At 38.0% G+C, this 13,337-nt stretch overlaps 2 protein-coding genes and 1 long non-coding RNA gene across 3 annotated transcripts; 2 read left to right on the top strand and 1 right to left on the bottom strand.

Moving 5' to 3' along the window:
- The first annotated feature begins 2,493 nt into the window (after positions 1 to 2,493).
- LOC6046999 lies at positions 2,494 to 3,455 on the top strand. The gene is made up of 3 exons (XM_001864080.2): positions 2,494 to 2,727; positions 2,793 to 2,972; positions 3,031 to 3,455. The coding sequence occupies exons 1-3, from the start codon at positions 2,563 to 2,565 to the stop codon at positions 3,406 to 3,408; spliced, it is 723 nt and encodes a 240-aa protein (XP_001864115.2). The 5' UTR covers positions 2,494 to 2,562; the 3' UTR covers positions 3,409 to 3,455.
- A 3,760-nt stretch (positions 3,456 to 7,215) lies between these two features.
- Positions 7,216 to 7,912, top strand: LOC6047003. The gene is made up of 2 exons (XM_001864078.2): positions 7,216 to 7,377; positions 7,547 to 7,912. Exons 1-2 carry the CDS (start codon positions 7,375 to 7,377, stop codon positions 7,856 to 7,858), a joined length of 315 nt encoding a protein of 104 aa, XP_001864113.2. The 5' UTR covers positions 7,216 to 7,374; the 3' UTR covers positions 7,859 to 7,912.
- Positions 7,913 to 11,997: 4,085 nt separating this feature from the next.
- LOC119769786 lies at positions 11,998 to 13,111 on the bottom strand. Its single transcript, XR_005278523.1, has 3 exons — positions 12,563 to 13,111; positions 12,234 to 12,486; positions 11,998 to 12,168 (listed from the first exon to the last, which is right to left on the bottom strand). It is a non-coding gene; the product is annotated as an uncharacterized LOC119769786 (long non-coding RNA).
- Between the last annotated feature and the right edge of the window lie 226 nt (positions 13,112 to 13,337).

The raw sequence follows: 13,337 nt of genomic DNA, 5'->3' as shown, positions 1-13,337 counted from the left end.
GTGACGCGGTTGATGGAAGATTAGATAGCGTTTAAGTCACGATAAGGCGCTGGCGCTGCTATTTGTTAATCGATACGGATCAGCATGAATATCGGGGAGACAGGGATGAAGCTTGAGTTTCAAATACAGAAATTGGAAACAATATCGAAAAAGGTTTATTAAATATTTATTAATTAATTAAAATTGTTCGGCATTTTTCATATTCGTATTCTGACTGACAACGCCAATATATTTTCTTGGCATTCATTGGCTTTTAGCTACTTTAGCTTAAATCACTGAAAATGTATGGGATTTTATTTGAAATAATTTTAAAAATAATAAACTTATAAAAAACATTTTTTTGTTGTAAAAGTACAGTACTTTGACCTTACAGTTTTAGGTTATGTATGGCATTTTCACCTGAAACCAAATAATAAATATCTCCATTTCCATTTAAACTGTTATTTACACGTGCTGCTCTATAGAATCGTGATTTCAAGTTGCGAAAATAGAATAAAAATCACCGATTCACATGTATTGAAAATCAGATTCGTTTCCACCCAAGAAAAAGCAGATTCTGTTTTTTTAACTTTCAACTTTTAAAGGGTACAAATGGGCAAAAATAAACATATATTTCTATTGCGAAATTGGCTCAGGAACTCGAATTTCATAATATTATCTACAATCTGGGATCTAAGTTGTCTTTCGAGCAATAATGTACACGTGAGCGATGGAAGAATTTTCATTAAAAAAAAATTTGACGTTTATCAAGAGAAAAAGTCGGAAAGAAACTTGGCTCTCCTCTCTCGCGCACGGTAAAAAGAAACTGAAAAAATCATCACTGAGATTAGTCAGCGGAGCATCGATTTCTCTACTACACTTGCAGGTGTATTGTGACACGTCCAAAAATGATCTGACAAACAAAACAAAAAAAAACAAACAAAACGAAATAAATTAATTTAAGTGGTGCTAGCAATGTTGTTGTTTATTTTTGACTTTAATCATCAGTGCTAACAATGAGAATCACAAAAAATCTTCTACTGATTGATATTTTCGAAAAAGTCAGGAGCGATTTTCTTTTGGGCCTTTAGTCTCCACTTTCTTTTGTGGGTGAAAAAAGTTTGCAAGCGAAAAGGATTTATTTTTTTGGCGATTGCACCACTGCTTTACACAACCCCCTCAAGTGGCTTTTTTTATATGTTTGGATACAGCTTGAGCTGTAGAATCCTAATTTGGTGAGATCATTCGTTTTCATTAATCATTATTTACCAGATGATTTTTCCCTTATAAATACGATATTATATTCGATATACGATATAATATTCGGGGTTACTCAAGTGTACTGCAATAATTAATATTGACAAGAAAGAACTTGGGGCGTAATCTAACCACAAGTTCTTCCAGGATGCTTTCTTCGGACTGGCTGCGCTTGTGTTCGATTAGATTAGATTAGATTAGATTAAACTGCTTTACACAACCCCCAGAATGGCCCATTCCCCAAAAATATTTAGGATTTTGAAAAAGAGAGTTTTCTCTTCATTAGAGAAGGAAAAAATCAACTTTAAGGGGAAAATTACACTTTTATCAACAATTATCGCAAGTCAATACAATGTTTTCTTCTTCACAGAAGAAACTTTCAAAATAAAATGAAAAATCCAACTTTGGTCAGAAGCTAGGTCAGCAGTTATCACAAGTCAAAAGAGTTTTCCTATCTTTCAAATATTGTCAATAGCTATCTAAAAAATGGAGTTTTACTTTTCAATTGCTTTCTGAATTTAAAATTTTGAAAAATAGTTGAATTTTGTCTTAGTAACAGACGTTTTACGGATTGCTGTGTTTGTAAAGTTTTTAAACATTCAAACTTTGTTTCCGATTTGCCCCACATTCCATTGACCAAGAGTGCTCATGTTTGGCCCAAATGCTAGTTATATATGTCCAAGCAACCTCTGAAAATTTCAGGGAGATTAGTGATGTCTTAACGACTTTAAACGGCCCTGTTCGTGGACTTGCTCTTAAAATGTCCCCAACACAACCCTTGAAACAGATTAGAATAATTAAAATCAGGATTAATGTTCAGTAAAGATTTAATTTTTGCAAATCTATATAATTTTTGTTGGTCCAATTGTCATCCAAATTTAAAATTCCGTTTTAGATCCAAAATTTCCATTCCGTTTTAGAAGCATGCTTGCGCATGAAGACTCTCAATAATTCATTTCAGCACACGTTTCCTTTACAGATTGGCGCGTCAAGAGCCATGTGTGCGTGCATCAACGCAAGGCTAAAATGCACACCAATGCAAACGAAAATCGATGATTCATTTGCGCTGACTCAACTAAAATGAATTTGCAGACTACCTTTTGAAAAGCGCTTTTTCGGTTTTCGTAAGATATTCGCAACGAAACTTTTTTTTTTAATATGCACTAAAATGTAAATACAAATAAACTCGCAAATAAATGTTACAGATGATTTTTTTTTACATTTTTATTAATTAAGATTGTTTATGTCTCCGACTCGATTTACGATGTTGAGAGTTTTAGTTTCAACCAAAACTATTACAGCCTCCAGTTCCAAAAGATCATTGCAATGGCTGACACAGCCTCCGGAGTGGCGGCTGCCGTCGGAAGAACGACCTACCAGTGGGCCGGAGCCGGAGCTAGGATGGCCCGCGATGGAACCGTCTATTGCTATCAGAAGTCAAAGAGTGCCGTGCAGAGTCTGGCGGGGGTTTCGGAGAACAAAACGGCCCAGGTTTGTGTCTTGGGGGGGGGGAAATGGTTTTATTGAGGTGAAGGCTGATTAATTTTTGATTTTAGATTGAATCTACGCCGACGAACGAACGTTCATTGACGACGGCGTTGGGCGCCGTTGGAAGTACGACGTACCAGTGGGTCGGAACTGGGGCCAAGCTGGCCCGCGATGGAACAGTTTACTGCTACCAGAAGTCCAGAAATGCAGTCGTGGGACTTGCGACTTCCGGGGAGGAATCGATTAAGGTTTGTGTCCAGGAAAATATCCAAGGAGGCCAATGGTTAACAAATCATTTCTTTTTAGGCGGACGAAGCTCCCTCATGGAGAAGTCTTGCTGGGACGACGGTGGCCATTGCCGGGGCTGGAACTACGAGCTATCTGTGGCTTGGGGCCATTTCTTCTCGTGTCGCTAAGGAAGCACTCCGAGCCGGGTGCATCCGGAACTCGTTGTGCGCAATGAGCACCCTTTCGTTACCAATGCAAAGATCCACTGCGGTGTTTATCGGAACCAGACTGAATAACTACATTGTACAGGGAATAGTTCCGGGGCTATTTACGGCATGGGCCGTCTACGATACCTATCGGCTTGGGCGATGGGCTTACAATTGGTACTATTACCCTACTGTGGGACAGCACGAAATGTGCCCGAAGTACATTGAATTCAATAAGAATACGGCTTGAAAGGCCTTCAAAAAAGTATTTAAATAAAACAAGTTTTAAAAAGTTGACAAAAGTTTTTTATTCCTCGACATCACAATTTAGACAGCAACATCACCTCCGTAGTAGGCGTCGTACTTTCCTCCTCATCACTCTGTTCCTCACCTTTTACCGTTTGTCCCCGCTGTTGATACCAGTCCCATCCCCGCTCCAAGCCCGCCTTGATGGGTCCACGTGCTTCGTAAACTGTCCACCCGGTCATGGCCACCTGCAGCCAAGGCGTGAGAGCACCGGAAGCGACACGAAATCCGGCTTTAACCACGGCCAATTTGAGTACTTTTTTACTAACCATAGTTGGGACGAGGGTCGTCGCGACGGCGCCGGTAGCGGCCAACCCGAGGCGGGCCCATTTGGTCACCGATTCGGTCATTGACGCAGGGGAGCGGATACTGATATCGCTGTTCGAGCCAAATTTTGATCTTTTGATAGCAGTCAAGTGACGAAGCGCATGAATTCGGGTTCATTTCTGTGTTGTCAGTTGAGCAATTCTCTACCAAAACCGGAAATGGATTTTATTTGTATTTTTTGATTTGGCTCAAACTTTGTGGGGGCCTTCCCTATGACCAAAGAAGCCATTTTGCATCATTAGTTTGTCCATATAAATTTCCATACAAATTTGGCAGCTGTTCATACAAAAATGGTACGTAAATATTCGAAAATCAGTAACTTTTGAAGGAATTTTTTGATCAATTTGGTGTCTTCGGCAAAGTTGTAGGTATTGTTAAGGACTATTTAGAAAAAATAGGTACACGGAAAAAAATTTCCCGATTTTTTATTAACTTTTTTACAAAAACTCAAATTCCCAAAATACGTATTTTTGATTTTCGAGATTTTTGATATGTTTTAGGGGACAAAATCCGCAACTTTTGAGCTATAGAGAAACATGGTCAAAAATCTGCCGCCGAGTTATGATTTTTAAAAACTGGTGATTTTTGGAAAAATCGAAATTTCATACATAAAATTTTTGACCTCATTTTTATGCAAAATTGAATTTGCAATCGAAAATTACTTTACAGATTTTTGATAAAGGGCCCCGTTTTCAAGATATAGCCACCGAAAGTTTGATTTCAGCGAAATATTTGCAGTTTTGCGATTTTTAAAAATAGTGACCATGAGTGACCATTTCTGAAAATATTTTTTTTGAAAAGTTCAGAAAATTTGCTATAAAATTGTCTAAGAGACATTGAAGATTGGACCTCTGGTTGTTGAGATACAGCGGCTTAAAGAAAAAGAAACACGAAAATTGAAGTTTTCTAAGTCTCACCCAAACAGCCCACCATTTTCTAATTACGATATCTCAGCAATTAATGGTTCAATTTTCAATGTTAATACATGAAACATTCGTGAAATTTTCCGATCTTTTCGAAAAAAATATTTTGAAAAAAATTAAATCAAGTCTAACATTCTAAATGGGCATAATACTCAATGTTTGGCCTTTTTAAAATGTTAGTCTTGATTTAATTTTTTTCAAAATATTTTTTTCGAAGAGATCGGAAAATTTCACGAATGTTTCATGTATTAACATTGAAAATTGAACCATTAATTGCTGAGATATCGTCATTAGAAAATGGTGGGCTGTTTGGGTGAGACTTAGAAAACTTCAATTTTCGTGTTTCTTTTTCTTTAAGCCGCTGTATCTCACCAACCAGAGGTCCAATCTTCAATGTCTCTTAGACAATTTTATAGCAAATTTTCTGAACTTTTCAAAAAAAATATTTTCAGAAATGGTCACTCATGGTCACTATTTTTAAAAATCGCAAAACTGCAAATATTTCGCTGAAATCAAACTTTCGGTGGCTATATCTTGAAAACGGGGCCCTTTATCAAAAAATCTGTAAAGTAATTTTCGATTGCAAATTCAATTTTGCATAAAAAAATGAGGTCAAAAAAATTTTATGTATGAAATTTCGATTTTTTCCAAAAATCACCAGTTTTTCAAAAAATCATAACTCGGCGGCAGATTTTTTGACCATGTTTCTCTATAGCTCAAAAGTTGCGGATTTTTGTCCCCTAAAACATATCAAAAATCTCGAAAATCAAAAATACGTATTTTGGGAATTTGAGTTTTTGTAAAAAGTTAATAAAAAATCGGGAAATTTTTTTCCGTGTACCTATTTTTTCTAAATAGTCCTTAACAATACCTACAACTTTGCCGAAGACACCAAATTGATCAAAAAATTCCTTCAAAAGTTACAGATTTTCGAATATTTACGTACCATTTTTGTATGAACAGCTGCCAAATTTGTATGGAAATTTCTATGGACAAACTTATGATGCAAAATGGCTTCTTTGGTCATGGGGAAGGCCCCCACAAAGTTTGAGCCAAATAAAAAAATACAAAAAATAAAAATTGTCGAAATCGGCCGGTTTTGTAGAGAATTGCTCAGTTGAAAAAAGCAAAAAAAAAAAAAATGGCAAACTGGTCAAAGAATCGGATTTCCCAAATGTGAGAATGAATTTTTCAAAAAAATGTTTTAGACCGAGCCGAATGGTTTTTCAACAAAGTTCTAAAATTCATCGATTTTTTCTAAAATTCTAGAAAATTCTAGTTTTTTATCAAAGTTTGTACACTTAACCCCGCGGTGGTGGGCCACTTTTTCGTTTAACACTTTTTTAGTGTGTACTTTTGGTTGGTCAAAGTCAAACTAAAAAGTGACGAACTGTCACTTTTTACACGGCGCTCACGCACACTATCAAAACAAACGTTTGATAGTGTGTATGAACCCCGTGTAAAAGGGGTGTCTAACTAAAAAGTGACCCCGTTCGCTTGACAACAGTTGGTGTCAAACCATCGGTGTTTGAGTGTAGTTTGTAGTCAAGTTTGAAAAATTCAAGTTTTTTTTTATCAAAGTTTGTTTGGAGAATTAGGGCGGTTTTTCGTTGCAATTTTCGATGAACCTTTCCGGATTTTTTTCCGTGCAGATCATAAAATTACCCCTTTTGTCTCAAAGACCTTGATAATTGGCCCCTTAATTAATTTTTCTTCCACAACTAAGCGAACTTGACCAGAAGTCAAATATCTTAGTAATGACTTTGTTATTGTGAAAATTGTATGTAAGTCTGTTAACACTTGAACATCCAACGCATGTCCAACTTAGATGGACGCCCAAGCCTCCCAAAAAAGTAGGAATGGTAACATCAACTCGTTGGTTGTCGTACAAAACTCAACCAATCGGGATTTGTAAGGATGTCTAGATGATCCTAAAATTTTGCAGAACTCGATTTGATTAAATCTGTATTTTTTGCGATCAAAAACCTCGTTCCAGCTTTTTTTTGTCGCGCTTGTCTCCGCGGAATTTCAAGCATTTTTTTTTGTGCTCGCGCAAAAAAGCTAGAACGATATTATTGAGTAATCCTTATCAATCGTTTGCATTGAATCCTTAGTTGAAACCGATGTTGAAACGCAATAGTAGAGACTTGTGAATAGATCGATGCCTTTGTGCTCTCTTATGCTAACTAGGTAGGAAAACCAGCAAGCTTAGTACAAGAGAGCACAGAGGCTTCGAAATATAAATTGGAGTTCGATGGATCGATTGATTAAATAAAACATGCAACACTTTGTAAATGGGCCAATGGGGATTTGTAAAAAAAACACACGCAGTATATTCAGCTCACGTCAGTAAATGATTAAATTAAGAATTTGCTAGATAGATACATTGTTTACAAAAGCCCACTTTTGCCCATAATCGTTGCTTTGCTTGAAATCATTTTGAGATAAGAAAGTGTTCATCCATGCAATTTTGGTTGGTGTTAGTTTTTTGTGTTTACCCGTTTGACATCGTAATGGCAATGCTCAGCAATTTGATTTGCTTCGGTTCTGAGTTGTGGTGGTTGTGGTGAATGATTTCTATCAGTTGCCCGTCGAAAGTGGTTTAGTGGAGTGCAGTTCTTTTCTTTGGATAGTTTTGTGAAAATTGCGCAGTGGATAAGATGGTGAGTCGGTGAAAAATGTTTTCCAGGAAAACGTGGAGAAGAAAAGTTGTAGATTTACTGCACACCGTTCGAAAAACGCTTTGATTAAAAAAGGCTATTGCGTCTTAAAACGTATTCAAGATTGATATCAACTGGTACTAACTTCAATCAATGCAAAATTTAATTCTAGGTCGAAACAGAAGCCCCTTCGGCTGGACAGATGGCTCGTGGGGCAATTGTCACGGTTGGGGCGGCCAAGACCGCCGCTGTTTGGGCCGGATCGACGGCAGTGAAAAGCGCGTTCCGTGCCACGTGCATCAGGACAACGCTTAAGGTTGCCGCTCCCGTGGGAGTCAAGAGGTCCTTGGCCGTGTACGCGGGAACGCGCGCGAGTAACTACGTAACCGGGGGCATAATTCCCGGGGCCCTGGCGGCGCTGGCCGTTTACGATGGGTGGTGTATCGCCCGTTGGGCGTACAATTGGTATTCTAAGCCAAAATGATGTGTTTAATTTTGGCTACAAACGTTGAATAAAGTTCTTCCATCAATAAAATGATGTTTAGTGTTTTTTTTTTTATGAAATCTGAAATTCTAACCTATATTTCTAAAAATTTACTAATTTGTTTTAGCTAAGGTTTTTTAAATGTCCATGGTTGGTCGATGGTCTATCCACTCATTTTTGTACCGTGCATACTTACGGAGCGTTCTTTTATTACGTTACACAAAAAAAGTTGAATTATTGACCCCCTCCCTTTCCCTCAACTGTGTTAAGTAATAAAAGAACGCCACCTCTTTTTACACCTTAGCTTCCATCCACCCCGGGATTCGAACTGACGACCTTTGGATTGTGAGTCCAACTGCCTACCAGCAGGGAAGGTATTTGCCGATGGGCCTCCAAAAAGCTTTTTTAATTTATTTCCTTCCAGTTAAAGAATTTACTAAAATCATGTATGGAGCACTCGTAGATATTTTACTAATGAACAACTTTGTAGAACATTGTTTTGTTCTAAACTGAATGCTGTTGACATTAGAGCGTAAACAAAAATCCCCTCACCATCGCGAGTGAGGGACGCCGATGGTGGCATTTTTAGACATTGTTTACGCTCTAGTGTCAACAGCATTCACTTTAGAACAAAACAATGTTCTACAAAATTGTTCGTTTGTACAAAATCTACAATTGCTTCATACATCATTATAGTGAATTCTGTTACTGGAAGGTAATAAATCAAATGAGGGCTTCGCGATGGTTTTTTGCCCATTGCCTACCCTGCCTACCAGTGACTCCACCGCGACAGTACCCAGGGAGACGACTCCTATAGCCTGGATTGAGCTAACGACCCAACCTCTAGGTTAGACCGGGACCAACATTTACTTCCCCGTCCGACGGAAGGCGTGATAAGACAAATCTCGTCTCGAAAAATGCCACCGGGACCGTCTGGGATCGAACCCAGGCCGACTGGGTGAGAGGCAACCACGCTTTCCCCTACGTGGTGTAGGGGTCCCGCCAATTTTAAATCTTTAAAATGCATTGGAAAGAAAAACTCTTAAAATTCTAGAAATTGTTGAGGTTAGAAGTGTGACTTTACTAATGTTTTTGAAGATGTCATTTTTTCTTGGGACAATTTTGACTGTGTTTTTCGTTATGATTTCTAAAGTTTTTTTTAACACGTCCTAAAAACATATGGAAGACAATAGCTTAACACTCAAACGCTCGGGTAGTTATTTGACCCCTATTTTTTTTCTTAAAAATCTTATAACTTTTGGTAGATTTTACCAATTTGGATGCTTCTGATTGCAAAAGATCCAGATTTGTCTATATTTTCAACTGTCAGATGGGGGACAAATATGGTCCACTTTTACCGGAGATATTCCGGATTCCGTTGGGGTACCTCGGTCCTGCTATATGGGACTTTGGTCAATAGGGGAGAGTGGGGAGACTTGATCCCCGGGGACACTTGATCCCAAGCCTGTATCTCGTCAGCATGTGGGTAAAACAATTAGCTTGGTTCTAGAAAGTTGTGCGAAATTAACTAAAACTCATTGTAGAAAACAAAGAAAAAATTAAAAAATGTTTAGATTGAGTTACACACATTTTTCTAAAACGAGCTGCTAAAAACTTCCAAGAGATCTTTTTTTCTTTGTTATGATATGTATAGAAAACACTCAAAAATTATTCACAAACATATTTTTTATACATGAATTGTTTTATAAACTTATCAAATCCAAAACCCTTACGCATTTGATGTTAAATGTATCGTCATACTATTTTTACAATCAATTGTTTAAAAAAGTGCGTTTAGGGAGACTTGAGCCCTGCATTTTTACAGTCATTGGAATCAGCCTCAAGATTAATTAATTGGGCTGGGTTTTCATACATAGTTTCCTTTAGTATAGTTGTACATAACTTACTGCAGTTAGAACCTTTTTTTAAAAGTTTTGTAAACACAAATTTCCAGCTTTTGTAAACATGCTTAATTTTGGTCTAAAAAATAATATTTAAAGTTTTTAAATATTTTACATACTAAACTTGTTATATTTTGAACACAAACGTACAGGTTTTATGTGAAATTGCTGTAACTTATAGAAAATTAAAAGTTTGGATGAATAAGAAACATTTTGCTTAAGATTTCTTCAAAATGTTGAAAGGGGGATCAAGTTACCCCTAACATTTTTTAAATGCCGGTTTGAAATATTTGTTTAAAACGCTTGGCATGATTCGAACAGTTCATCTGATGAAATACCCTTATTAGCCAAACATAGATGAATGTTTAAGCTTTCAATTCATGCAAAAAGTTTATAGTTTTGTGAAAAATTGACAGAGTTATGTGCGATACAAAAAAAGGGGATCAAGTCTCCCCACTCTCCCCTATAACAAAATCTATTTCACAGAACAATGCCGGAAATGATGCAAAACTTCAAGACATTATTCTAATACATCATCCTGCAAAAATAATTGACATGGTTAAGTCATACGGGGCACCGGAGCCGGTTCCAGTTGGGCATCAATCAACATCAGCTCAGTGAACCGTTTCCGGTTGGAACCTGTTCCGGTGGCCAAAGGTCTTGACCATGTAAATTATTTTTGCAGGATGATGTATTAGGATGATATCTTAAAGTTTTGCATCATTTCCGGCATTGTTCTGTGAAATAGATTTTGTTATATTGACCAAAGTCCCATATAGCAGGGCCGAGGTACCCCAACAGAATCCGGAATATCTCCGGTAAAAGTGGACCATATTTGTCCCCCATCTGACAGTTAAAAATATAGACAAATCTGGATCATTTGCAACCGGAAGCATCCAAATTGGTCAATTCTACCAAAAGTTATGAAATTTTTAAGAAAAAAAATAGGGGTCAGATTACTACCCGAACGTTTGAGTGTTAAAGGACCCATACAACAAAAATCTAAATTTTCAATATTTTATATAAAAATGAGTATGTAGTAAGTTTTGTATTGTCCCAGAGTATGCCTTTTTGCATTTTTTTTACAATTTAAATGGCGTTACGAAAGGTGCACGCCCTAAATGTCAAAATCACGTAGTAGTACCAACATTACAAAAAAAGTGTGCCATGGTATTGGAGCAGCACAAGGGCGCCTCTGGCGGTGAATCCGAAAGATATTCACCATGCTTTTAGTTTTTTGAAAAATGACCGTTATATTTTTGGGACAAGCTAGTGACCTAGCTCGACTTTCATGTCTGTTTGTCTGTGGTACCACTGTGCGATTTTGACATTTCGGACGCACACCATTCGTAACGCGCTTAAAAATCTGGATAGTAGAAAAGGGGAAGACAAGCAAACGCTCGGTTACATGAGGGACTGGGCCATTTTTTAAGTGTTAGCAATGGAAAATTCAATAAAACATTGATCTGGATTGTAATTAGAACTGCATCTTTATTTTTTTCTATTAGACAAAAAAATCTGAAATTAGATCACATTACACAGAAAAAAATATTCCTGTAAATTTACATTATTTATCATGTACCAAAAGGTATCATGATAAACGATGTATATTTACATTAGATCTTTTGGAAATTTACATGTTTTTCATTGTAAATGCTTCCAACCAAAATATGATAAAATCGTGTAAATTTCCATAAAAAAATAATGTAAATTTACCAAGGCACAAAATTTTTTTTGCTCCGCTGGAATTAGAATCCAAATTGATTCTAAATCCAACGGAGCAATAACATTATGAAAAAGTAACGAACGCTGATTTAGATAATCACCAACAAAAAAAAACCAGAATGAGAAAACAACGTTTCAGAAAATAAAAATGAATGGAAATTCCAAATCAAAACAACAACAGACTAACAAGCAATCGACAGTCCTGGCCTTACTCACCAGTACAATGTTTTGCAATAGTCATCCTTAGTCCAAAAGTGAAGCCATCAAAGTATCCAGCGTTAGGGGCACAACTCAGATGTTTGAACACGCTGATCACGATTATCCACTCGGTGTTCTTGATGTACTTGGCATCAGCCGGTAGAACAAGTATCGATAAAGAAGAAGACGCCACGTGAAAGTATCCGACATGTCCTCAACAGGTGTTTAACAGCCTCAGATCGGTCAACCTATTAACCGAGGCGGTAACTAAAAGAGGTTCGGATGGCTTACAGGAGGATAATTAAAACACGTGTGTTACGTTTAGAGCGGTTGTTAATAGACTAAGATTTATTGTAAACAAAGTAAACAGGAACATCTGCTGACAGTTCTGTTGGCGCAGTAGCGCGCAAAGGTAATGGGGCAGTGGTTGCCATCTCAACAGTAACATCAGCGAATTTGTCCATGTAATCGTGCTCACGAATGCAGCTAAAATTGTCAAAGAAGGTATTTTAAGTTTTGGTTTGTGGATTTTGAAGTACTAAGAGTCTTACCTCCAAACGCGACGGGCTTCTGAGTCAGTTTTTTTTTGTCTCATTTGCGCTCAAGGCGTTGCCCCGGTGGTAGCTAGAGAAATCCGGCATCTAGAAGTCGGCGTAGGTTGGACGGATCTAGCTTTACGAGAATTTACTGTCTTCGGCAGGTCGCTGCCAACGAACTGGGACAGTGCCTGGCTTGCCTTCGATTTTGACGACGATGGTGACGATCTTGATGCCACTCTTTCAAAATGAGCAGCACACAGGCAAACTGGTGGAGAAAATATTTGAAATATTTATATTCCTATTAATATCCTCTAGCTCTCACCCGTAAGAATTTCTCTTACCTTTGATGAACATTCGAAACTTCGTAATACTGTTGATTGCGTTGGTACATGTAGCAGTGGTCACTGGTCACGACGCCACCGTCTTCACCGATTGGGACTCCGTCGCGACGGATGCGGTCGAGTCAGCCGGATGGCTTGGGGGCTGCGCCTGGGCTTCGTCTTCTGGTGGATGTTCACGGTTGGTTTCGGCCTAGAAAGAATCGTCACTTCTTTCTTCCTCGCCGCGGCTTGCGAGCACATCACGTCCGCGATCCCTGATTGTCGTAACCGGCCACCAGCAAGACCACAACGTACGGACGGCACACGTACTGCATCAACACCCGCAGCTCAAAATCCGAGCATCCGCCGTAATTCCGGCGATAGAATCGCCCAGACGGCCATCGATCCTTCGATTCTAGACCTGGAGCAATTTGTCCTGAGTAATCCACACGGAGACACAGCTACCGTACGTGTTACGAACTATGAAATGCAGATCCACCAACTTTAAATTACTTTTATACGATAACTTTCACAATCAATAATCCGACCGACTTTGCCCAAACGCGAAACAGAACAAAACATAAACAAATGAGTTGACGTTTCTTTTCCAACGAGTGGCCCAGTTGCTGAGACGATAGTTTTTGGATTTGAACAAAGTTGGCTTTTCATTTTCAAAGCAATCACGCAGAAAAATATTTTGTAGAATCAGCCTGTACGAGGTTTGATTCAACAAAATATTTTTTTGAATCAACTCTTGAATTTTGTTGTTTCAAATCAGGACATTTTGTTGTATCAA

This window comes from Culex quinquefasciatus, chromosome 3 (assembly GCF_015732765.1).
Source record: "Culex quinquefasciatus strain JHB chromosome 3, VPISU_Cqui_1.0_pri_paternal, whole genome shotgun sequence".
In the NCBI taxonomy this organism is placed as follows: domain Eukaryota; kingdom Metazoa; phylum Arthropoda; class Insecta; order Diptera; family Culicidae; genus Culex; species Culex quinquefasciatus.
Note: the sequence above shows the minus strand (reverse complement) of the source record. Positions and strands in the feature narration are given on the sequence as shown.

Coding starts and splice junctions, on each gene's coding strand:
- LOC6046999 (XM_001864080.2), top strand. CDS start 2,563: ATGGCTGACACAGCCTCCGGAGTGGCGGCTGCCGTCGGAAGAACGACC. Junction 2,728..2,792: donor CGGAGAACAAAACGGCCCAG/GTTTGTGTCTTG, acceptor TTTTGATTTTAG/ATTGAATCTACGCCGACGAA. Junction 2,973..3,030: donor CCGGGGAGGAATCGATTAAG/GTTTGTGTCCAG, acceptor ATTTCTTTTTAG/GCGGACGAAGCTCCCTCATG.